The sequence below is a fragment of the Falco punctatus genome (genome assembly GCF_963210335.1).
Source record: "Falco punctatus genome assembly, chromosome: 7".
NCBI classification, from domain to species: domain Eukaryota; kingdom Metazoa; phylum Chordata; class Aves; order Falconiformes; family Falconidae; genus Falco; species Falco punctatus.
Window position 1 is genome coordinate 15,885,261 of NC_137587.1, and position 24,783 is coordinate 15,910,043.

The window sequence follows — 24,783 nt, forward strand, 5'->3', positions numbered from 1 at the left end:
GTTTCCCCCTGCCCCCTCTCTTTAAATAAAGGTAAGGGAAATAAGGTAATTAACATTCTTGTTAAAAGTGTGTTGTTGGGTAATAGCAATGGGGGCATTTTATTTAAACTGTCCTGGATTGCACTCTCATCAAAACACTGTTCTTCAAACAAAATGCTTTTATGGTTCTTGTTTTATGAAGTATTCAAAAATGTAGTCTGCTAATATATTTGAATTGGAAGAAATGGGCTCAAAGATCTGGTTAGTTTAAGCATTTATTTTGGAACTGAAGTTATGTAAGAAGTGGCCGTTGGTCACTTTTCTCTAACTTCTGCTCCTTCAGGGAGCACACCCAAAAAGCCAATAAATGCAGACTTGTGTGGATCGGAGTGGGTAATGTTCCAAGGTTCTGGTACTGAGACTCAATGCTTTGCTCCTAAATCCTTTTATTCTATGCCAACTGCATACTGCTGCCCCCTTCCACCAAAAAAACCAAAAGTTACATACTGAAGATCCATATATTAGGGAATTTGATAAATGATTTAATCTCCTATATGAAGTAAGATCACTGTTTCTTCTGTGTATTGAGGTTGTGGAATGAAATTTGGGGATTTGAATTGCTGAGAACTTTCCTTCAAAGTGTATCCAAACAGTAAGCAAAGGACAGGAGTTACAGCTCAACTGACTTGTAGTAGAGGTGATGAACAGAATGCAGTACTGTGGTGAAAAAAGCAGTATTTCCATTGTGTCTGGATTATCATCATAATGTTAAAAGATAAAGGATGTTGGTGCTGATTTAGCATAGAGACAAACTTTTTTTCTCAAACTGCATAATAAAAAGAAACATTGAAGTAACTTCTAAGAGACAGTTCCTGGCAAATACTAGTCATGACTGTATTGATAGCCAATCGCATGATTCCCGCCCCTTGTCTGATGGTGATGCGGGTGGTGGTGGTTCCTCTCAGAAAAGGTTTCCGTAATCTTCTGTTAGTGTGTGCAACAGTGAGACTGCCAGGAATGGTTCTCTAAAAATGCAGTCTCTTAAGGCAACGAAATGCTTCATTGCAAGTGTTTGGTTTTTTTTGTTTTATTTATTTTTTTTAATCTATAAGTCATTAGGCATCAATCCTGTTTAGTGATTTGAGCTCATGATTGTTTAAGTTTTAAAAGAAGAGCATTGATGTCATACTGAAGCTTGAATAATGCCAGTGCTGGTTGCCTAATGCAGATTATTTCAGTGACCTGCTCTGAATTCTAGACTTCATTGGTAGCACAGATACTTTACATCATCTTCTGGAAACAGAAAGGATCCTTTTCTGTGTTACTTTTCCATATCCTAGCCTCAGAGCAACCAAAGAAAGTCCATTTGCCTACCATTTTCCACCAGTGGCCACGGCAGTGTTGCTAGATATTTCCAGTTGGGCAAAACAAATTTTTGAATGTAATCAAAGTAAGGCCATATTGAAATAGAGCAGGAGGAGAAAGGGAATCTTCCCCTATGGATACTGTCGCTATGCCCAAGTGAAAACAGCTTGGAAGTGTGACCTTTGCATATGGGTTTTCTTTTTTCCCTTTTTTTCGTTTTCTTGCTGGTTTAATAGTGTGAGTATACTAGGGACAAACCATATAACCCCTCTGTTATCATATGTAGAAATGCTGCCTCAGAAGAAAAATGGAAAGAGGGAAACTTACATGGGACAGCAGAAAGGTACTATGAATGTGAACTTCCAAATCTAGTGTTTTATTTCAGTATGTTTTCAGTTTGCATCTGTTTATATACTTGGAACATAATGGCCACTAATTACATAAAGATTAACCTTTTCATTTTTTTCTTTTTTGTTTGTTTGTTTGATTTGGAGTGCTTTGTGTTATTAAACTACTTCTTAGCCTAAAATGTTACCGTATGCCAGTGAAGCTTATAATATCTTTTGCTTCTTTGTATTAAAGGAAGACATGTGCTCTCTGCCCACAGATGACCTTTCTGTTTTGTGTGATTGCACTAAAAGGTGGTAATTGGCACCTTGCTTTTTCATACAATATAAGGTTGCTTTTAAAAATTTCCTTTGCTGTTCTTCAAGGTAAAAAAATTCACATGTTCAGTAATTCATGGGAAACTGAAAGGAAATTACATGAAATATTACATAGCTGTGTCTCTTCTGGAAGTGTGTAGTAAGCATGTGTCATCATCCCAGAAATACTGTTCAGTCTTGGGGCAGAAACTTAGTAACTGAAGGAATGCATGTAATTTTGTTTGAAGAAATTAACAACCATAAGGAAAATTTAATATGAGTTGGAGTCTTAGGTTTTTAATTTGATTTCAGCTGTCACTAGAGAGTGACCGGATTCATGTAGTGCTTCACCTAACCTCTCTTTATGAGTATGCTCTATCAATGTCTCTGGTATCCTTCTCCTTTTTGGTGCTTGATGGCTCTCTGTGGATTTTTAGTTAAGTAAAAATGGCAACTTTAGTATAAATGACTGTTTTCAAATCCACTTCTAAATAGACACAATTTTTGTCCAGTTGCTTGTAGGTTGCGTGAGTCCCCTTGTACTGCTTTTAATGGGTTTGTGAGATCTCTTTAGCAGCTGGAAAGGAGTCTATCTTGTAACACTTCTCAGCACTACCATTTATAGTTGGTACAGCATACCATCTACTGCTTGCTCCTAAAGTGCTGAGCTATTCTAGCATGGATGCATGTGACCTATGAGTCTGTGTGTGCCTTTGTCCTGTGCATAAGCACTGCAATTACCTCATGTTAATGTGTCACAAGCATGGGCATGAACCCGGGATGTAATCCAGTATGCTCATGTAATAGGGGAATGCTTGGTGAAGCAATGTAATTAAGTGTGGTACAAACAGGACGTGTGTATCTGTCAAACATGAGCTGTATGTTCTGAAGCTAGTATAAGTAAATGGTTGTCTTTTGGAGGGACAGATGTCTAGTGTTTTGATCTGTCAAATACTAGATTAAAAGATTATCAAGCACTAACTAGAGATATCTTAATTTTTTTCTGCTTTAAATGTGGGTTTATGAGATCTATATTTGTAATGCTGTTCAAATTATTTTTTTTTACATAAATACATGAAAAGTAGTGTCTTAAAAAAAGACATATTACTAGTTTTACTGTGCTTTTCAAGATACTTATGTACTTCAGCAGTGTTTGTGACTTTAAACTGTTACACAGAAGCAGTGGAGGCTTGAGTGGTGTAAATGACAGTAGTAAGTATGATTAAAGGATGTTAAAACAAGCTAAGGAATAGCTTGTTCCCTTTGTTTATTTTATCTTGTATGCATGAAGTGATGAGTTTCCTCTGGTTTATACTGATGTAGGAATGTTTCCTGGTTTCATCTCCTGGGGGCAAAAATACCTCTAGAAGGAGGCTACCTTGGGATGGTTTACAAACTGCTTAGAGAAGCACCAGTTGTAAATGCGTGCTGAAGCTGTCCCCAGGAGGGACAGGATCTTTCCAGATTTGTTCTTCAAGTTTCAATATGAATTGAACTTCTTCCAGAACAAAATCTACCCCACTTTCTACTCCTGTCCCCAGAAATAAGTTGGTTTGTTATTTTGGTGTTCCCCTACTATCAGTAATTCTTCACTGGTAGTTGGCCTGGCAAAGTTGCTTGTTTATTTACATTTTATTGCTATTTTCTGTTTCAAATCTCAAAACTTTGAAGCCTTATGCAACAGAGAAGGCTGAGAAGCAGCAGCATTTGTTTTATCAATGAGTATAACAGTGCTTGCTTACAATGGGTAGTTAGGCTCTCCATTTCATTACATTGACTGACTAAAAGTGGTTAAAACCTATGGACATAATGAAAACTTCGACATTCACCATGGATTATTATGAAATATGACCTCAAAATTTCTAATAACTGTTCAGGGAGAAGTTGCAGTCTCTTATATATAGTCAGCATTTTGAGAGGTAGAATTAATTAAGCTATTAAGGTTTGTAGTCAGTATCTTATTGATAATTACATATACTAGTGATCTGTGAAAGTTTTAGCTTTCTGAACAATGGCACAAATTGCTCAAAAATCTGATTGAAAATGTTGATTTCAGTTTCACCTGTACAATGACAATGCTATTTGAACTTTTTTTTTTCTTTCTGTTCAGACATACAATTTTAAGGATTGATCTCTCTTTTAATTTCTTCATGTTTATGGACCAGAGTCTCCCTGATATTCAGAAGACTGCTCATTGCTGACCATATGGGTACCATATGGAGCTGTGGAGCAAGACCATTTAATATAGAATTCTCCTTTCTGGTCTGCTCGTTTTTATCTTCTCACTGGAATGGGATTATGCCTCCAGGATGCTGACAAACATTGATAAGGATCAGTTGCAGTCTGAGCAGTTACTTCTATTATGTATGAACTATTGTGTTTGAGTAAGAAGGAATTTTTATTGACACCGGTCTGATGTGTTGGGCTCTCTAATTACTGTGCTGCTGTTAAAGTGGTTAGCTCATAATCTTGATTTAGAGTGGGAGAACTGGCAAGGCTCTGCCAAGGGCCTTTGCCTCCTATCTAATTTGGATTTCTTGCCAATGTCACAGACCACATTAAAAATTGGTTTGTGTTAGACTAGAATTGCACATACCATTTTTCTTTCCCACTAAATCTCAGCTCAGGGTTTGTCAGAAGGACTTAGTATGTTCTTGCGATGCTGGGGCTTCTAAGAATGTCATTACTCACTTTGGCTCTGTGCACTGAGGCTTGCCTGCAGGAGCATGGTGACTAAGGAACATGGTGCAACCTTTCTAGGTCGAAGTCAAATCAGGCTGCTGCTGTCATTTTGCAGAAGTTTCACAGCTCTCCATCTGAAGATCTCCATCTGCAGCTCTGAAGTACTTGCTGCCTTTGCTAACCACAAATAAGCACAAAGTTTTTGATTCAGTGGTACAGCTTTTAGATGTGTTCTGTCTTCCTTCCCACTGCTGTGCTGGGCAGGCTGTTACATAATTACTTTTGCTTTGATACAGGCAGAGTTCAGGCTGGCTGCTGCTGCTTAATTGGAGATGTTACTCTGTGCAAGCAACCGTTCGGTGTTCCTGACTGTTTCCATCCTTTTGCTTCTTTGCTCTTGCAGGTTGGCTGTCCTTCACTGGTAGCTTCCACAGCAGTGTGTTTTGTGATCTGCAGTCCGTTTATTTCAAACCTTAAGAAAGCAAGTAGAAATCAACTTCCTTTGCTCGATTCCTTTGTTCTTCCCTTTCCCTGTCACAATGAGACTTGGAATAACTGTGTGATAGCAAAAAACTTGAGTCGGTACAGGCTTTGGATCCTGCTGGCTGCTTAGTATGTTTACTCAGGCTGTTGATGTTCTTTGTGGAAACAGCCGCTGGTGGTTCTGAGTCACTCTTGTTTCTTGAGTTGGTTAAACCTTCCCTGGTGCCCTGTTGGCTGGTGGCTGCCTGTGGCTGGGGCATTGGGAGTGGTGGGGGCTCCGCTGGGGCTTGCAGCCATGGCCGGGGGGCAGCCCCAGCCCAGGGCATTGGGCACGTCCCTGGGGATGAGGCGAGGCCAGGCCAGGCCATCAGCTCATGGGCAGGTGGAGGAGAGGACCCGGCCTGCTGAGGGGAACCATGGCCAGGCAGGGCTGTAGGAACAGGCTGAGGCCAGGCTGGGCTGTGGGCCCACAGGTGGGCCTGGCTCCGTGAGGGTCCCTGGTGGCGCAGGGCAGGTCTGTGGGGGGCTGGAGACTGGCCCTACTGAGGCTGATGGCCCCGGGGGCTGACATGGGGTCCTGGGCCATGGGCAGGGTGGGGGGAGGCCTAGGGGTATGAGGCAGGGCCAGTAAGGCCTGTCAGGGTCCTGGGAAAACCTGTGCAAGGCTTTAGCTGCAAAATTAAAATACCCAATATAATTGCTTAAAGTGTCTGTTTCAATATGAGGATTTTTAGCAACAAAAGAGTAAAACATAGCAGAAGCAGTGGTGGTTGTCCAGTGTGGAGAAGGCTGGACTGAGGATATTTTCTAGCGCAAAAAGATCATGAACATTTGCAAGCTTTTTTGACACCATAAACTGTAGCTTTTTAAAAACTTGACTATCCATTTCTTTGAAATGCTTCCTGTAAATTTGTTCTCTGTTACAGAGAGAGGTGCTGTACAATTTTAATATTTCTATTCCTGTAACCCTGCTGATACTTTCAACATACAATTTTCTTTTTTGGTCAGATTGAATATTATGAAAATAACAGCTTGTCATTGCTTGTTTGCAGATGTCTTCTTGCAGAATTGTAGTCTGCATTTAAACCGTTGCTGAGAAGAGATGATTCCTTCCACTATTCCCATCTCCATTCATGTATTTTCTTTTTCCTTTATGTTAAGTAAGAATTAGTATGTGAAGAACGTTGTTCATCTAATTGATGTGCCAAAGATCATATGGTTTACAGCAAGAACAAAAAGTCTGAGAGTTTTTTCCATGCTAATTTTACTTTGTGGCATAATAAGACCTGTTTTTTGCTGTTGGGTGTAGATAATATATAGCACTACTAATTTTGTTTATTTTTCTTATATATATTGTTATGGGCGCTAATTAAAGCAAATGGTTTTGTGAGAGTATTTTCACTGATATACCAGAGCCACCTGTTCCATTTGGGAGAAATTTGCTTGGTGATTTACATTATTTAAGGTAGACAAAAAGGGGGGATAATTCTAATACTGCTTTTCATTGCTCTGAAACCAGATTAATCTCAAACCTACTGGGAAGAATGCAATGGGAATGGGACAGAGTCACTTCTCTAAACCTAGTGGTTCTTTAGTTATCAGGCAGTAACCAGCTAGGGGATGTGTTGGTGGGTTGAACTTGTTATAACTGTACTTTCTATCTTTGTCAGATAGCTGACGATGCCCTTAATAGACCTGAATTTAACAGTTGCATGTTGATTGCTTTGTTGTGAAAGTACATAACAAGGATGGTAGGGAGGTGGTGATTATGGGTGTGGGGTTTTTTATTTTTCATATCAAAACAAGCAGACAATGTACTAAGGAACTAATTATATTCATCATACAGTAGTGCTAAACTCTTGCATCACCAGCTCAAGTTACATCTGTTTCTGAGAGTTATTAGTCTTAGTCTGGGCTACATCTGTAGCTCAGGTGAGTAAAGGTGTACATTTGTTGGTTAATTGCCATAGGGTTTTTTTTCCAGATTGTTAACATTTCAGCTGCATGAGTGCATGTCTCGTCTTGTATTTGGCATGAATGCTGTGAGAAAGATATTTCTTCTGCAGTATTGCATAAACACCAGAGATCCCCTTAAATGCAAGAGAAATGTAGTATATTTGAGCATAAATAAAATAATTTGAAGTAAGGAGTTTCTGACAGTGTGTTTGGACAAGGTTTCCCGTTCCATGGATTTTACTAAGGTTTGGGTATGTAGCTTCCATTAACGTTTTGAAGTGCTGGTTTTCCTCACTGGGATGCAAATTAGATACACCTTAAGAACAGCATTGCGAAAGAAACCGGATAGGAAGAAGGAAGTACTATGTTAGAAAACAATGAGCCATGTGCAAAGGAGGATACAGAGATGACACAGGGTGGGAGAGAACACAAGTGTGCATCATAATAAACGTATCTGTTGAACTGTTTGATACTGGGATTCTGTGTGTTTTAGGGGTAGATGAAAATGAATACAAAGGGAAGAGGCAAGCATCATGTACCGGTTACTTCTCTTAAGTTACTGTAACTCCACTGATGTCACTCAAGCGTGTAGTGAGAAAGACTTCAAAAAAACAGTTAACTAACAAAACTATGTGAATGAAAATGCTTAATTGTTCTGAGGTTTGATGTCAAACTAAACAATGCTGAAAGTTATTTATTTCAATTTCATTATCTGTTAATAAACTGTACTTGGGCCTTGGTTTACTTTTATGTTACAGAAAACAAATAGTAATATATTTTTTTTCTCTGCATAAGACCCATGGAAATAAACTTTAAAGCCAGAAACCTGAATATTTAGAGGTTATACATTTTTACAGATTATAACTGGGAAGTTAAATCTTTATTGGCAAGACAGTGTTTTTGTTTTCCTAAATAAGTTGTTCAAGTGTCAGCAGCATCCACTGCTGTTTCAGTTTTATCACGATAGTATTTAGAAAAGAGTAAGGCAGGAGTATGACTGTCATGCTTTATCTGCTGGATACAAAGTGAAGTCTGCCATTTTTTGAGCAAGACATGCTGAAGGAATTAAGTAGTCATAAACAAAACATCTGTCTCCCCAGCAATTTTTTTGCTGGTATCGGAATGAGTCATGGGTTTGGGAACTGTGCTGGTCTCAGCGCAATGAGATCACCAGAATTCTTAAGGGTTTTCACTGTGTTTTCCGAAAAGAAAAATTATGTTGTGAAGTCATGAAAACTTACCTTCTGTTTTATGCTTGCACATGGCCTTTTGCTCTCTTCTAGGAGAGCAGTTTCCTTTTCTTCCCCATTAAACGGGTTTAAGGGACTTGGAGAAAATTTTCTATACTTTTAAAAGTAATGAAGTGCATTGAGAGGGAATGAAGCATATGGCAAGAGTGGTGAGGAACAGCATGTTGTTGCCAGTTCAGTTTTGGCCCAAATTTATTTATGAGTAAATACTGTCATTGAGGGAAAAACTCTGAGTGGCTGGCAAAAAGTAGCACAGAAACGTTTCAAAGAAAATCAGATTTTAAACACAAGCTACTTGAAAAGCAGTATTTTGGCACTAGTAGATGGAAAATGGTTGTTGAAAATTAAGCTGTTCTCTTCTGCACTTGCTTTTTTTCTGAGGTTTTATTTGTGAGTTTTAGTTGAGTTAGGACTTTCTTAGAAGAAATTGAGGTGACTTTCAATACTTCATTCTAACTACTGTAGATGTAGTAGGCTTTGAAATACTGTCTAGCAAGGATATTGTGTAACCATATTCTCCAGATTTGGTGCTGTAGCTCACAAGGTGAGAACAGTAACTATTTTGCTGGCAGAAATGTATGCGGTTGGGTTGGCATCATCATCTTCCACTTGAGCTTTCCTTTCTGACACTTAATAGAAATATTTGATTTATATGGAAACTTAATACAGTTTCAGTCCCTTAAAAGAACCTTAATTTGTTTTATACCTCAGCTGCTGGATCCCACACACTTCCTGAGGTCTTTTGTTACCATGGTGGTCAGCGGCCCGATCTCTGGATTTCTTGCATATATTCCCACATTCTCTAACTGGCAATCTCATTAAGCAGTGGCATCCTATATTCCAGCTATTAGTCATAGGGCCTCCCATGGTCTTTATTTCCACTTTAGGGTCTGCTTTTCTGTGGGAGTTCTAATTTTCAGAGTTTATCTTATTTATGTTAATATGACTTAGAGCTGCACATAAATTGAGGAAGAAGTTTTATCCTAAGACTCTTAAAGCATGAAGAAATTACTTTTGCACTTGGCAAGACCATTAGGGCACCAATGTCTTACCACTGAACCACTTCCCATGTCTGTGGCGTACAAAGGCACAGACTTGGGCTGTGGTTCAACCAGAGACACGTCATTGTACAGAGAAGCTCGTATTTATATCTCTGAGCCCGGATACAAATTCCAGCTGTATGTACCACCGGGCTCAGGGCAGAAACCATTCATGCAGCTACATAGCTATGTATCACTACAAGCGTGCAGACACCTTTTTGCTACTAGATAACCATGTTTATCTTCCTTACTTTCCTTCACAATACCCAGCTGTTCTCTCATCTCCTGCCAGGTCAGACATTCTCCATCCTCCTCTCATACATCTCTCTTCAGACATTCTCTGACCTCCTGTCCCACACGTTTGAGTCAGCCCCTTGTCTAGCCAGATCCTGTGATAGCTGTAGTGACTTCTCCACACCCAAACTGCACTCCATAACATGACCTTTGTGGAGCACCTTCAGTGCTTCTGAGTGGAGGCCTGGCCTGCACTAGCACCTAGGATTCTTCAGTAAAAGAAACAAGCAATTTAGTTCCTGAAGCAATAGCTTGTTTATATTTGGACACTGCGGTTTTAAAAACTAACATAATTCTTAGGCTCTGAAAGTCGAGGTTTGACATTTTGTAAGTTAACTTCATTGTTGGAGAGGCAACAGCTTTTTGCCACATATTCTTTCAGATATCTGAAACCCAGTCAGGGATAGTGCCGCCTTGTTCCACAACCTTGTTTCGTATCTATTGCCGCAGGAGAATGAAGCATCTGTTGTTCCTGGCTGGGCTGCGATCTTTTGCAACTGGTGTGTTTTGCTCAGGTCCTTAGGAGTCGTTGTCTTTTCCTGACTCTTAAACATGTATGATCGCATTTGTACCTCTTCACATTGTCTTATCCTAGGGGTCAGTTAGAAGGAGACGAAAAAAAGAGACTCATATTCTTGGATGGAAAGCAAGGAGGTGGGGACACCTCTCTTTTATCCCTGAAAGAGACACTTTGGGGTAGAAACCATTTGAAGTCAGTAGCCTTGAAGCAGTGGGTTTACTTTTTCACTGAGAAGTCACTGAATGGGGATAACCCTCAGTGAAGTTCTCTACTTTGCAGCCACTGTTGCATGGAAATGGCACATTACTATTTATGGAAAAATAAAAAAATGTAATAACTGTACAGAGACTTACTCCCTGAGCTGTCACCACCATTACCTGTTTCACCTCTTTCTCACAGAATAAACTCTGAGGATAAATGCCAGTTGCAGGAATTGCAACATACTGTATCTGTGTCTGACAGAAGTAGAGTCCCAGAAGTGTTTTGTGGAAAGTCTTCTCATTTTAAAATGCAATTAAAAAGTGCAGACAAAAGTGTGTTATGCTTACCTCCTATGTATGTATTTGACCATATCTGCAGGGCTGCAGCAAGTAGTTCTGATCTTGCTCATCTCCACTGGGTAAGTTTTAAAGATCCAGCATTCTTAACTGGTATGTTTACCACCCTTTTTCCGTTGTTTGGGCTGAGTGTCTCTGCCCACAATCTGTGCTTGGTACAGCAGTCAAACATCAGCATGTAAAGAACCTAAGTCACCAGTGAGGTGCTGGAAGAGCATGCAGAGGATCACAGCTGAGAAATGGTGTGAAGGCAATGAAATGATGTGAAAGATAGAACACCTGCCCTGTATTCCCCCTCTGCCTCCTTTTTGTTGTTGGAAGTCATAGCAGGTCTTGTGTTTTGTCAGTGGAAGCTGTTTCCAGGCACATGAAGGACAAGAAGGTGAGTAGGAAGAGCGAAGATGGTAAATCGTGCTTGACCAATCTGCCTTTTGTGATGAAATGACTTCCTCGGTGTGTGAGGGGAGAGCCGTGGTAGGTCAACAAAATGAGGAGCTACATATTCCCACTGCAATTTATTTATTCTTCTTCTGATGTCATCATAGTGCTTTGCCCCTCCCCTTTTTTATAGGTCATACTCAGTTTATTTCTTCTTCTGGTAGACTGTGGGTTTTGTCTGCTGTCCTGCTAGGAGATGTTATAGGGGTTGAAGAAACAAGTTTGATCTTTTCATCTGGAACGTGAAGAACTTATTGTCTCTTGTGGCAAAATATTTTATAACTATGCCACCTGCAAAGAGCTTCTAAATCAAGGGCCTCTTGCACTTGGAGTTAATGTACTTGCTTAAATTTTTACTGGTATTTCAACGAATGTTCTCAATGTCTCCCTTCACTGGAAGCTGGGTTTGCTTGCTTCTGTAAGTTTCTTGATTGTACCCATACTGTTTTGACAAACATACATTTGTTTCACCTGTATCTTTTCTTCTGTGAGCAGGGTAACTGCTGGTTACTGTCTAGATTGCAAATCTAAAGCAGATGTAGTGAGGTTTTTCTTTATTATGCATTTAATGTTGCCAAAGTACTTTTCTGATTTATACGAACCAGGCACAGAAAATGAGCCTTAATGTCATTTGATTAAAAGTTCTTGAGTATGTTGTCTTGACAAGTCATTAGATAAATTCTTCTGTCATTATACGTATTATAGATCACCTTAAACATGCAAGCATATCCTTAGGTGGTAGAAATTGTAAATGTGTATTGTGAATTTAGGCTACCTGTGTAAGTTCTCAAGCTTCTTTCTAAATCTTACTAGCCACTATGAAATTAATATGTTTGAAGTAAATTGTTATATTGGTTTAGTCTAATGAATGGACAAGCATCAGGTTCTGAAGTCATGTTTATTTACGTACTGACTAAGAAATAAAAAGTAAAAGGTAAAGTGAAGTTTGATGGACCATTAATATTATTAAATTAATCTTTTCCTTTTAATGTAGCTTATTTTGTAGGTGGGTGGTTTTTGGGAGTTACGGGTCAGGAGATAATGCTACTGATACCTTTATAAGTCTTTTGGCTTGTATTGTTCTTCTATGTCCACAGAATATATGGACTGAAAAGCCTATAGCAAAGAGATCACTTGGTCTAATGTAAGGTATACTTACAGAGTTTTCTTGGGGAACATTGAAATTCTTAGTTCATTTGAAAATGTGTATTTCTAAATTTGGTGTACTTTTGGTTCTGTAATTGTCTCTGTGTAAGCCTGTGAAGATATATTGAGAGACAATGTTATTTCAGGTTCTTTGGCTGTGCCCACTGTTTAGAGACAACATAAACTATTAACAGTAAAGTTGTGGTTGAGATTAAGATTGGAAGGATTTCTGATACATTGATTTGAGCTGGTATCGTCTGGCAGTCTAATGTACACTGGATGTTTTGTTGTTTTATTTTTAAAAAGCCCTCCTACTTTGACATATGAAAAGGATAGATGCCTAAGGGTTATAAATGTAAGTTATGTGTGCAAGAAGCATAGAATTACCCCTAAATTTATGAAATGAATGTTGCAGAGGTTTTGTGTTGCATCGTCCTGTCCTGCTGCGCCTCCTTGGATTGGATGCTTCTTACACAAGTTCAGATGTCACTATTTGGCCCAACTTCTCAAATCTCCATGTTATATCGTTTCAGTTCAGGCATGCAAAACATACGTAACAGTTGGAAGTGAAAATATTAAGAGATGGGTGTTCCACTATTTCTCTTTTGTGAAAATGTAAAAACACGTAATAGAACTAGAGAAGGATGATTTTGTTTTAGCTATCTAGGTTCCCTTCTTTCATCGCTCACTCACACTCTTGATCTCAGAATTCATTGTAGAACTGTAAAATGTTACTGTGTGTTCTACAGGTATCCCATACCATACTTATCTGTAAGAGGTCTGAATCTAAAAATTACCGTTTTGTCCAGATTCATAAACCTGATGAGAGCTTTCACATCCTCAAGAATTCAGTACTTGGACCCTGAAAACAGTGCAGAGGGGGAAGCAGTTGTCATCTTTGTTTTGTTTTTTACTTTAAAAGAAGAAAATCTCGTTCCCAACAGGCTATTACTTGACAAAATAATTTCTCCCCACCAGCTCCATGTTTAATGGAAATTTTCTGGTTGCTAAAATAGAATACTTCTACCACTGATCACTGATTGCAAATTACTATGAAAACATCAAGGGAGAGGAAGAAGGCAGTAGTTTCCCTTCTGGCTTTTCTCACATTTCTGTGAGACTAAACAACAAAACATTCATTTTTAAAAAAAAAAAAAGTTCTCAAACATGCAAGTTCTCTTTGCAGTGTTGGGGTTTTTGGTTTGTTGTTTGTTTTTTCTTTCTTTCTTTTCCTGAATTCTATCACGATTGCAGAGCTAAGCAATCAATCACAGCAGGGGGATTAAAGCCATGGATAGCATTTTTTAATAATTCTTGAGGTTAACACCCTTTGAACAAAACACGAGCAGACCAGTTTTTTGTAATTACTTCAGTTTGCAAGACTCTTCACAGTTTTACAAGCTTTACTGGGCTCACCCATTTTGAAGTGGATGATGCTTGTAACTGTTGGAGGATTCCTGGAAAGAAGTATGCAGCGTGTCAGAAACGTGTTGAGCTTGTGTTTTTTGCCAGAAAGAAAATTATTTAACTGCTAGAAAATATCAGGACACTGCCAACAGATGGTTTACTACTTTTACACAGTTCTTGTTTTCCCTCAAGTAAACTGTTGGTGTAATACTTCACAGAGGTCTTTCTGCCCCTACAGAAATTCTGATATCCCAAGAACCTGATATATTCCATTCTTAAAAGAATTATGCGTTTTGCCAGTAACTTATTTTGCTCATGAATTTGGAGTGATTGAATAAAATATTTATACTTACTAGGGAAAGTTCATTCATCTTTGATGGATGAAATATAGAATGCTTTAATACCTTATTGTTATGTCTTATCCCATTGTATTACTCTGCTTTTGTACTCTTTCCTAGCATTAAAGTAATAAAAAGGAAAATAATTATAATTTCCTTCCTTCCTTTTTTTTTCTTTTTTTTTTTTTTCTTCCCAGATGTGGTTGTTGCCGGTTACAGTTCAGAAAATGCAAAATACTTAGCCTGAGACACCCAACTCTGTTCCCTCCTTCTCTTTTGGAATATTCCATTTAATAGATGACTGTAATACACAGAAATTTGCAGTTTGTAGCAATAGCAGTTACATGAGGAGGAATGGAAATGGAACTGTGAGGATTTGGAAAACATGATTTTAAGAGCATACTGAGATATCCTAGTTGGAGTAAGCCAGTGGCAAGAGTACTATGTGCTAGCTGAAACAGGTTTGGTTTGGGTTGGTTTTTGGTTTTCTTTTTTCTTTAAAATACCTCCAGGTAATACTGTACTAATATCTTACATCTCTGACAACCTGTCCACTGAATTATTAATCCATTTAACATCTGGGTTTTTTAGTGATCAGTACTTGGTACTTGCAGAGTTTGTCCTTACAGAGCATCTGTGGTTATTCGTGCCAATGAGGCAAAATCAGGTTCCTGTGTGATGTCTTGCCAGAGTAGTTGCCATGACTTACTGTGTTAGTTATGTAGGATGTACTACAGTTAATAACATTGCATGATATTAGTGTGTATTCCTATATGCAGCAGGTTCTGATTTAGTGCAAAAATCACATTGCAATCTATCAGAGCTTAACTTCCAAACTGCCTTTTTGCTATGCCTCTGTTTAACCCAACCACTTAGATCTCCAAAGTCTGCTTATGTTTAGTTCAACTTCACTGGGCAGACGGTTTACTTTGTAGTTACATATGTAAGTAAAATTGATTATATTTTAAATTTCTACAAATGCACTTTAAATGTAATAATTTTCATATTTTATAATTAATATTTTATTGAGATGAATCAGTTACACTGAAAGCTTATTTGACAAAAATGAATTGGAAATGTGACTGCCTACAAAGAACTCTGGAAAGTGATTTTTTTTTTTCTTTTTTTTTCTCCTTTCCCCAGAAAGTAAATACTTTGAAAAGTTGTGAACACATTAGTAGGTTGTCGTAGATTTTTTCTGGCCTGTGCAGTGGCTGCTGCTATTGTCCTAATTTAAATAAAAATCTATCAAGCAGAGTTAGATTTGCAGATAGAAAGATGACAGAAGTTATATGCTGATCATATTGTTATGTTCAAGCCTTTTAAAGATTGTACCTCAGTTCTTTTAAACTAAGGTTGATCTACTGGTTTAATCCTTGTTTGCAGAGCTTGATGTTATTCTTTTAGTATAATAAATCTATTGCAAAGCAACTTTAGGAATTGTATGTTCCAATACTTGTTCTTTAAGGATTTATAAATTATTTTTTGCTTCTCCAAAGCTGTACTAGCTATTAGTTTGAAATGGTGACACATACAGATTTTTGATGAATGGTAATGATCAAATATGTAGTCTCAACAATTCCAGCAAGTGAATAGGAGACAATTATCATGATAGCAGAAGCTGGGCTTTTAATAATGGTGTCTTGCAATGATTTCTTTAATTACATGTCCTCTGGCAGGATGGTAGCTTTATTTGCTACAGCTACCAGTGCAGCCCAACAGCAGTTGGTTGCTCAGATGATTTCACGTTGCAGGCAGCATTTCAGTGCTTTGCCTGTCCTGTGAGCCCATCCCTGTTGTGATTAAGCTAAAGATCCTTGAAAACAGCAAGACTTAACATCCTGAAGTTTTTATTTTTTTTTTTAACATTCCTTACTTTTCCTTTTCTTGCCTCTTATTTCATTTCTCTTTGATAACTTACCACTATTAAAATTGTGCATGCTGAGAGTTAGTTTCCCCAGTTCCTTCTATATGCTAGTACCTCAAAAAAGATACTGTAAATCTCCTTTTTTCCAAAAACATCTGGATGTAAAGATAAGTTAGATGCTTGCTGGTTGTCTGCCCAAAAACAGTCTGCAATTCCAGCTGACCAGAAAATGGTCCAAGTTTTTTGTTACTTGAACATGTGGGATCTGTGAAGGCACCAGCTTAAGGATTTTGGGCCTATTTAATTTTATTTCTTTTTTTTTTTTTTTTTTTTTTTTTTTTTTTTTTTAGAAAGTACCTTTAATTGCTGTCCTCTCACACACTTATGGAGGAATGGTCAGCTGTTCCTAGGAGTTGTTTTTAATTATAGAGGTATCATGGAGAAGAATTGCAGTAGAGAAAGATTTGAGGACATGGAAATGGATAGTGCATTGCAGCCACTGGTTCTAACCCACACAGGAATCTTCCCCCTGGGATGTTTCTCTTGGGCACTGGGGGCACAGTGAGAATGCTCACATCCTCTTTCATAGTGCTGTGATGTCTAGAGTGAAAAACTGCAGTAGGAAAATGGAATTTTCTTTGTTCAGCCAAAAGTGTCATTATAATAATTTAAGTGGAATTAAATATGTGAAACAAAGAAAGCATGTGAGGCAGGAAATGTGGGCTCTCTTTAAAGACTCTTACATTTGCTGAAACATTTAAATCTGCCTTGCCTCAGAGGGTAAACGTTGTGAACAGTAATGCATTGTCTCAGTGCTCGGAGATCCTCCAATAAAAGTTTCTTCTTTTAAAGCATTTTGTATTTGAGCATGGAGGAAGCTGTTTGCATTGGAGTGTGTGAGTCCACATGGGCCAGGAATGGAAACTGCTGATGGTTTGAATTTGTCCTGGAATGTACGCCAAGAACAAGCATTACTACATGAAGTTGTGCATGTACAGCCAGCATCTTTTTTTTTTTTTCTTTCTTTCTTTTTTTTTTTTTTTTTTAATGAGAATAGGTGAGTTTGTGGAAGAATAGAAAAAAATTGAGACTTATTCGTGTTCCTTGAGCAAGTGTTCCATATTAATTTTTTTTTAGTAAAACTAACAAAAAGATTGTATTATGTCTGCTTTTTCAAAAGAGGAACACTGGAATGTTTTACTTAAGCAAAGGGCTTTTGCATAGATCCACCAGTAAATACGGTGAAGGCTGCTTATTTAAATCTGCTGATTTTTTGACCTATGAAAAACAACTTTTTCTAGACTATATTGACAGCTCAATCTCAGAAGTCTGTCTGCACACAGGCACAGTTAGTTGTTTTATTTTATAAATAAATTGGCGTTTGTGGTAGTGTCAGTTTCCACGTTGGATTCAGCAGTCAAGTAAGCTGCATTAGGTGAATTAATTTATTCTGGCATCTGAGGCTGTTGTGAACCTATTGTGAACTATTGGGAACAGAAGGGTCACAGCCTCCTAGGCAGTGAGTGCATGCTTTATTTGGGCGTTCCATTCACAATGTTTGGTGTCTACTGTGTCTCTCTGTACAACTTCTGGTGCATGTATATAAAACCATCTTAATCACAAAACAACAGCATGCAGCGATAGATGCAGTACTTGATTGTTCCGTGTTATGTCTTCTGTATTGAGCTAGCCTTTATTTAAAGCTGGATTTCTGTGTTGATTGTGCATAAAAGCACTTGTATTGAGAGAGGTGTGTGTATACATGAAGAGATATGTTAATTAAATACATGTCTTTAATTTATTTTGGGTTACTGTGTATGTGGTAGTCATTCTAGTTTCATGCTGCAACTTGCAGTGCACGTATGAAGCAAAAGGATTTGGGAGATCTATGAATCAGGATTTGGATGGTGTCTCTCTTTGTTTCGTTTGCTTCCTGTTCAGCAGTTTTATCAAATGCAGCAAGGTACAGTGAGACTTAGTGCTTGTAATATCCTTACAGTAAGTCTTGAAGTACTGTATGGAAGTTTTGAAGCTATACACAATAACATTTTCTGTTACAGTCAACTATAGGTAAGGAAAATTTACATCCTCTCTTAATCCTGGAAGCTCACGTCACTGAGTGTATCTTTGAAATCACGCTTTATTTTTCAGTGTGTGAATCTTAAGGAAATTTCTGAGAACATCTATTCAGCTCCTCAGTTCCAGAATTAACAGCATCAGATTGTTGCAAGCTGGAGATGCTTTTTCAGTTGGATTAACTTTGTGTATATTTTTACCTGACAGCATTTGTGTGTTTTTCCAATAAGCTATTTATTGAAAATTCTTTGCATGTGAATGTCTGGGGCTGAAGTTATTTTTGCAAAAATTACCAGTCTGTAAGTCAGTCAGGAGGAGGTCTGTGTGAATAAACCCATAGTCATTGACAGTGGCCTTGAATTAAAAATGAGCAAATAAAGTCAAACCAAAAAGTGGTTGTAATGTACCAATAGCTTACATGCTGTTGTAAGATATACTGAAAATATTTTTAATACAGAAGAGGAGAAGATTGTGGTATAATGAATGTGAAAACAACCTTTTTGAAGTAATTAGCAGGTAAAATTATTGTTTTGAGTCCGTTTCCCTGTTGATATATTGGTTGTTAAAGGATAGGTAACTTAGCAGGACTTATGAAATCACATCTTTTCAGGTGCTGCATGTTCATTGTTTGAAATTGGTCTTGATATTTCTTTCGATGGGGCCATTTTTTAAATGCAGTTGATTCTTGTAAAGATGCGTGAAAAATGACTTAATGCTAAAACTTGTCAGGATTTGCATACCTCTGTATTAGTTAGCTGAGGTATACTAGTAGAGATTATTTTGGCAAAAGTTTCTGTTTGCACCCCAAAATGAGTAGGTGGTGAATTTGATTTGGACTAAGTTGTGCTCTCTCTCACGCCTCCATGACTACAGCTCTTTTTTTTTTTTTTCTTTCTTTCTTTCTTTCTTTTTTTAAGATAAGGGAATTTTATAAATAAGTGCCAACAAAATGTTGAGGTTGAAACTGTTAAGACAGTTACTTAGCTAGCAGTATGCACACTAAAAATAATGCATCTGTGACTTTTGGCTTCATAATCTAATTTGACTGGAATTTATATATGTTTTCTAGTAGTTAAATTGTGGCAAATATCAAATGATCATACGGGCAGAATTTCTGGCTTCAGTAATGAGACCTGACAATGATGTTACTCATACTAAGAAAGCTAAGGTTCTCAAAAAAGATCTGTGGGCTTGAAAGTCTTAATAATATGGAGTAGTGGCATTTAATATATGTGTATTGGAGTGTCATCATATTTGAACAATTAAAAAGGACATTCAACAGTCTCTTTATCAGTGGGACCTATGTACTTATTAACAGATTTCAGTGCAGAACTAATTGGAGCTAAAACTGTGGTGCTGTCTGCATAAAGAGCTTGTTAATGTCCCCTGTGTAACTCAGCTTTCCCTTCTTTAATTAGGCTGCTCTGTAAGCCCTGGTCAGATCGACCTTCCTTTTGCTGGACATGCCTAAATAAGCAGCTTCTCTCTTTTGCCCTCCCTGTTCTTTACAATATGTTTTTTCTCTCCAAATATTTCCCCAAAGGTGACTGTTCTGTTTTATTCTGAAGCATATTGAAGAACGGACCTGGGCCAAATTACTTAGCAGAAAAGGGGAGGTGTGGTTTGGTCTGCATTAACCCAGATGGTTTCTCTGACACTGTCTCCTGTGCAGTTGCCCAGTTAGCAGTTACAGAGGAGTTGGGAGGATGAGGTGGTAATCTGCAAGAGGTACAGGAGCTGCTTAGGCAAGTACTGTTACGAAGAGCAGTGCTTCTGCAAGAACAGTTGTACAAAGTCTGAAGCTTTCTGTGTCTTCTGTGAACACCACTTGTTTTCTGCCGGCACGACTACAGTGTTCCTTCTGTATGCCCTTGCAATGCTTTTCCTGTTACGTAGGACAGATGAGTTTCCCTTCACTTCCCAGAGACGGAATTAATGAAGCTTTTATGCAGCATGAAGTTACAGGGTGTGTCTCTGAGGAGATTTTGCATCGTTCTGAAGTGCTAGTGTGCACAGCTTCTGCCCAAAAGAAGCTAAGCTAGTCTGAGGGCATTTGAGAAGCATGAACAGCTTCAGTGTGAAGACTCTTAGATTCTTTGAAAATTCTGCCTCTAAGTGCATGAAATTATCTTCTAAATTATTTGAGTCATTAAAAACTTTTTTTGAAGGTTGGAGCTGCTAATGCCCATGTTAACTGGATTTTCACATAACTTAGGAGTTTCTAATATTTTTTTATTTGTGATTTTATTTTTAGAGAGCAGCAGTCTGCTATATCGGTGATCTACAATGAATGCCAAATCTGCAATCAACAAAGAAATTTTTGCCCCACACGATGAAAGGATGCTGGGAGCCGTCCAAGTGAAAAGAAGAACAAAAAAAAAGATTCCCTTCCTAGCTACTGGGGGTCAGGGTGAATATTTAACATACATCTGCTTGTCAGGTAAGATTAGCGATTTTGACATCGTTATCTGTTTAGGTTTATCATTAACTGATTAAATGTAATCTGTAGCCATGAGGAGCTGGGTGACTTGAATCTGACTAATGTAACCAGAGAATTATAGTGCTTGTATCTTTTAATCTTGAGGAAAGCACACACTCAACACCATTAATATTTACACCTTGTAATAAATTGAACAGGTTATTTCATTGTTTGAAAAAAACAAGGTGTTCTCTCACAGCATAGCTGCAGAATACAAACAAATAGAATATTTGGTAACAGTACTTGCTTATTGAGGTAAAGATCTTTTTTGGAAGGATGAATTTTACATAGTATTTCATTTTAATGCCCTGAAAATTTTTGTTTGAAAAAAAATGGGGTTTTTTGTTTGAAAAAAAGACGTTTTCCTCTTTCCATATTTACCTCTGTGTGTTACCAGCTGGGTACTTAAAATATTCTGGCTGAAAGCTGCACATCTAACTGAACTGAACCTTAAATGGGATGAAGATGGAAATACTTGGATTGAAGAAGAAGATGTATAGAGACACATTTTGTGAGAGGTCGGGGGGAACAGGGAGAAACTATCTTTTTGTTGTTAATGTGTTAAGAAAAAAATTATTTGAGTTTCTCCAAGGTGAAAACCAGCACTCATGAGAGTCTGGATTTCAGGAACAGGGTACGTAGTAGCTGTACAATAGTTTGCTTTGTATTTTTACCCTTTCTAATAAAAGTGAAGGTCCAATTATTATGTTTAAGTATAAAAATGAAACCCATTGATTGGGTAACTTGTGGTTAATCATGGTATTACATTTTTTTGGCTGTTTTTTTTAATGATTTGAATACTTTCTGGTTATTGTAGTGAAATATACCTTAATTTAACATTTGTCATTCTGATTTGCCTGTAGTTTATACCTGTTTTCAGACTTAGAGTGGTATTCAGTTGCACGGAGGTAGGCAGTCAGTGCAGCTTTAGGTTTCTAGCCCTTCTTCTAGGTAGCTCCCTAGAAAGGCAGGTATCCCTTCTTGTTCTATGTCTGCCAACTGAGTGTGTGTATCTTTGGTATTCTGGGGAGATCTAGTAACTTAGGTTTTTAGGCCTATCAGTTGCTCCCTTTTGACGCCGTGCATCTTACTGGAGGTACAACTTAAGTGGTCAGAGGAAGAAGTGCTTTATGAATCAGAAGACAGCATTTATTTTTGGACTGAATGGAAGACGTGTTTCATGAACTCCTTAACATTTTTCTCCACTGAAAACTGTTAAAACTTCAAAAACATAAGAAGTAAAACCCAGTAACTACTACTGGTATAAGCCATCACACACCTGCACACAAAATTCACATTTATTGAATGTTGTTGAATGAAGTGTTATTTGCATGCATATGTACAAAAGTTTATGTTCAAATATAAGCTGCAGAGTATATGCACACGCATACTGAGGACAGTGAGACAAACCTGAAGACTCATTTCCAGCAGAGTGATCTGCTTGTCATTTGCCGATATACAGAGCTTCAAGGAAGGATTTAAAAACTGGTTCACCTAGGCTGTTCCCTAGACTTGTAGTTGGGATACTCTTTTGCGATGAAAGGATTGTAAGTTTCAATCCTCTTGGACTGCAGAGGAAACTGAATCTAGGTCTCCCATTTCTTAAATAAATGTTCAGATAACTAACCTTTTGAAACAAAGCTCAACTCTTCTTCCTTTGGTCATCAAATTTTTCAAATGTCAATCCAACTTTCTGGTTTTTTCCAAGTCGTCATGTTAAAAAGCAATCCTGTTCTAGGGCTGTGCATGCAGTTTTGGAATACCTGGGTGTTTGATACCCGTATTAATGAGGAAAGGTTAGAGGTGTGATGTGTGCTTATAATCTTCTATAGGCTAACTCAATTCAAGAGATGGATTTTATTTTATTTTAATTGCCATTCTGGGGAATTTAGCCCTCCTTCAACTCCCCCACGTTGATGTGCAGCAGACAGCATGGATTTTAAGAGAATGAGTGATCTTAGATGCATCTAATGTCTTTCTGCAGCAGGAAAGCATGTTATGAGTAGAGAAGAAACAACAGATGTTCTGACTTCAGCAGAGTTTCTCACTGATGATGAAGAGAAGCATTCAGGATCTAAATAAAATTACTGTATGGAGGGCACTGAAAATCTACATGATTTTATTTGGAAAGTCCTCATGTGTGGCTCACTATTAGTGTGGTTTTTCAGGGATTTGAGACCAGTTGCTTTATAGACATTTATAGCTTATATTATGGAATATGTAGTATGATTGCTAATTTCAGTAGACAATGAAGTGACTAAGGAGAAGACTGCCTGACTGACTGTGTTTGAGGGCAATATTAGAGTTCCAAACAGTGATCAGAAAAATGATGCGATTCAGTAGGGTCAAGTGCGATTAGTTATTCAGTCAGGAATCAATGGCACAAAACTTAGAGGCAGGCAGGGAACAACTGTTTCTGCCACTGTGGTTAAAAGCAATTGTGACAAGGATAAACTGTGGGTTTTGCTATTCCTGAGGGCTGTGAAACAGTAATGGTCTTAGTTGCAGCAAGAAGTTGTGTTTCAAATTAAGAAAAGGTTGTCCTTTAGTAAGGATAAATTAATGTGGTGATGGCAGCTTAGCAGTGTCCCCAAACAGTCTAAGAAGAACTGTATCTTGGGATAACAGAATATACTTGGTGACCTTCCATTTTTCTGTGATTTGGTACAATGAGTGAGACACAATGGTGGCAAGCTCTGGATTTTAGTTTCCATTTTAAGTGGCGTACGCTTTAATGCTGACTGTTGCATCATCTATCTTGGAAACACCTTTATCAGCCTTTGACTCTTGACCCATTTTTCCCAGGTTTGCTATTATTTTGCCGATTGATGGGGTCAATAGATAGCACACAGACACTAATAAAGAAAATAACCATAATTTACTGTTTGTTTCAAATTAATACAGAAAATAAGGCAATACGCACATACAAAAGGATTAGCTTAGGATACCCTGATTCAAGCAATAAAACAGATAAGCAAGGTAATGTACCTAATCATTACTACTTAAAGGTCAGCTGTAGTAAGAAAGATACATCACAAATTGCCTTAATACTTTACCATCATCCAGATCTGCAGTCGCTGGGGAGCCCCGGCTGCAGCAAGGATTTGGAGAGCCTGTCCTGGCAACTGGGAGGGCCTACGCGGGGCGTCCCCTTGTAGGGGAGGTCTCCAGAGTTGCTGCAGGAGGGTCCACTTTTTATACTGTTGAATAAACAAGCACATAATAATAATAAAAATCATAAAAATATTTCAAATGTAGAAACCTCTGGTTTCACTCTCATCTCAGATCTCAACAGAGCCTGGCCAGGGCTCAGAGAGGAACCAAGGGAGTTTCCTTTATCTACTGGGTTTTGACCACCAGTTTCCAAACAAGGCCATGTATCTGGTTTCACGGCCTTGACCACCTGTCTGTAACCAAGGAAGGATGCACCATATCATCACTAATTATTATATTTTATCTAAGCCACATCTTTCACTGATGATCATACATTGTTCGCTAATGATCATGTATGTTTTGCTAATGATCAGATACTAAATATAAATAATGTTTGGTTGGCAGGTTTATTTAGAGGTTACCTTTGGCTCAGGGCCTGTTGCTCAGGCCTCAGTACTTCAGCTACGTATTAGGTAAACATAGTGACTGGAATATTTTTGCATTCTTAGTTTCCTTGGACTAATTCAGTTTGGCCTTCGCTAAAAGGAATTTGATAATTTACTGTTTAGAACTGAATTTGTCAGCTGAAAGAATACACATAGAAACTGACTTGCTAAGGGATTTATAAATATTTGGGAATATAAAATATCCTGTCTAGTTGTGTTCAGGATACTGTATAGAAAATGGAACAGCAGGCATTGTGATAGCTACTTTTATTTACTGCTTGGTTTGTAACTGACAAATTGCACGAGTTGTTATAATCAGAGTTAAATGTGTTCCTTTCTGTTTCAAATTGAAAATAAACTATCATAATGGTTGTCTATCTGCATCTTTATAAGCATGGATAGAGATGATAAGCAGGGAGAATGCCCTTAGGCCTCAGAGGTGGGATAGTGAAGCATGAAAAAAGTCAAATATTGAACAGAGCAAGATGGGAGAATAAGCAAGATTCTTCCTTAAAATTTGTATTTGAAATATGTGCTGGATTTTTTTTATTTGAAAATACTGAATAGTGAATTGGTTGGAAGGAAATACTCATTAATTCTCCAAAAAGGTGTACCTAAAGCCTGTCATCCGAAATTGGAGACAGGTTGAAATAAGAAAGCTAT

The 24,783-nt window shown here is 37.9% G+C and overlaps 1 protein-coding gene across 2 annotated transcripts in view; it reads left to right on the forward strand.

Annotated features, from left to right (window-relative positions):
• Window positions 1–24,783, forward strand: part of STXBP6 (syntaxin binding protein 6) — a 134,010-nt gene that overhangs the window by 27,152 nt on the left and 82,075 nt on the right. The window contains exons 1-2 of one of the 2 annotated variants that reach the window (XM_080394766.1): window positions 5,685–20,008; window positions 20,297–20,482. In XM_080394766.1, coding sequence (XP_080250892.1) covers window positions 20,329–20,482 — 154 coding nt within the window. In that variant the 5' untranslated portion in view covers window positions 5,685–20,008; window positions 20,297–20,328. Of the gene's footprint in view, window positions 1–5,684; window positions 20,009–20,296; window positions 20,483–24,783 lie in introns of those variants that run through there. The other variant, XM_080394765.1, reaches the window with a different exon arrangement.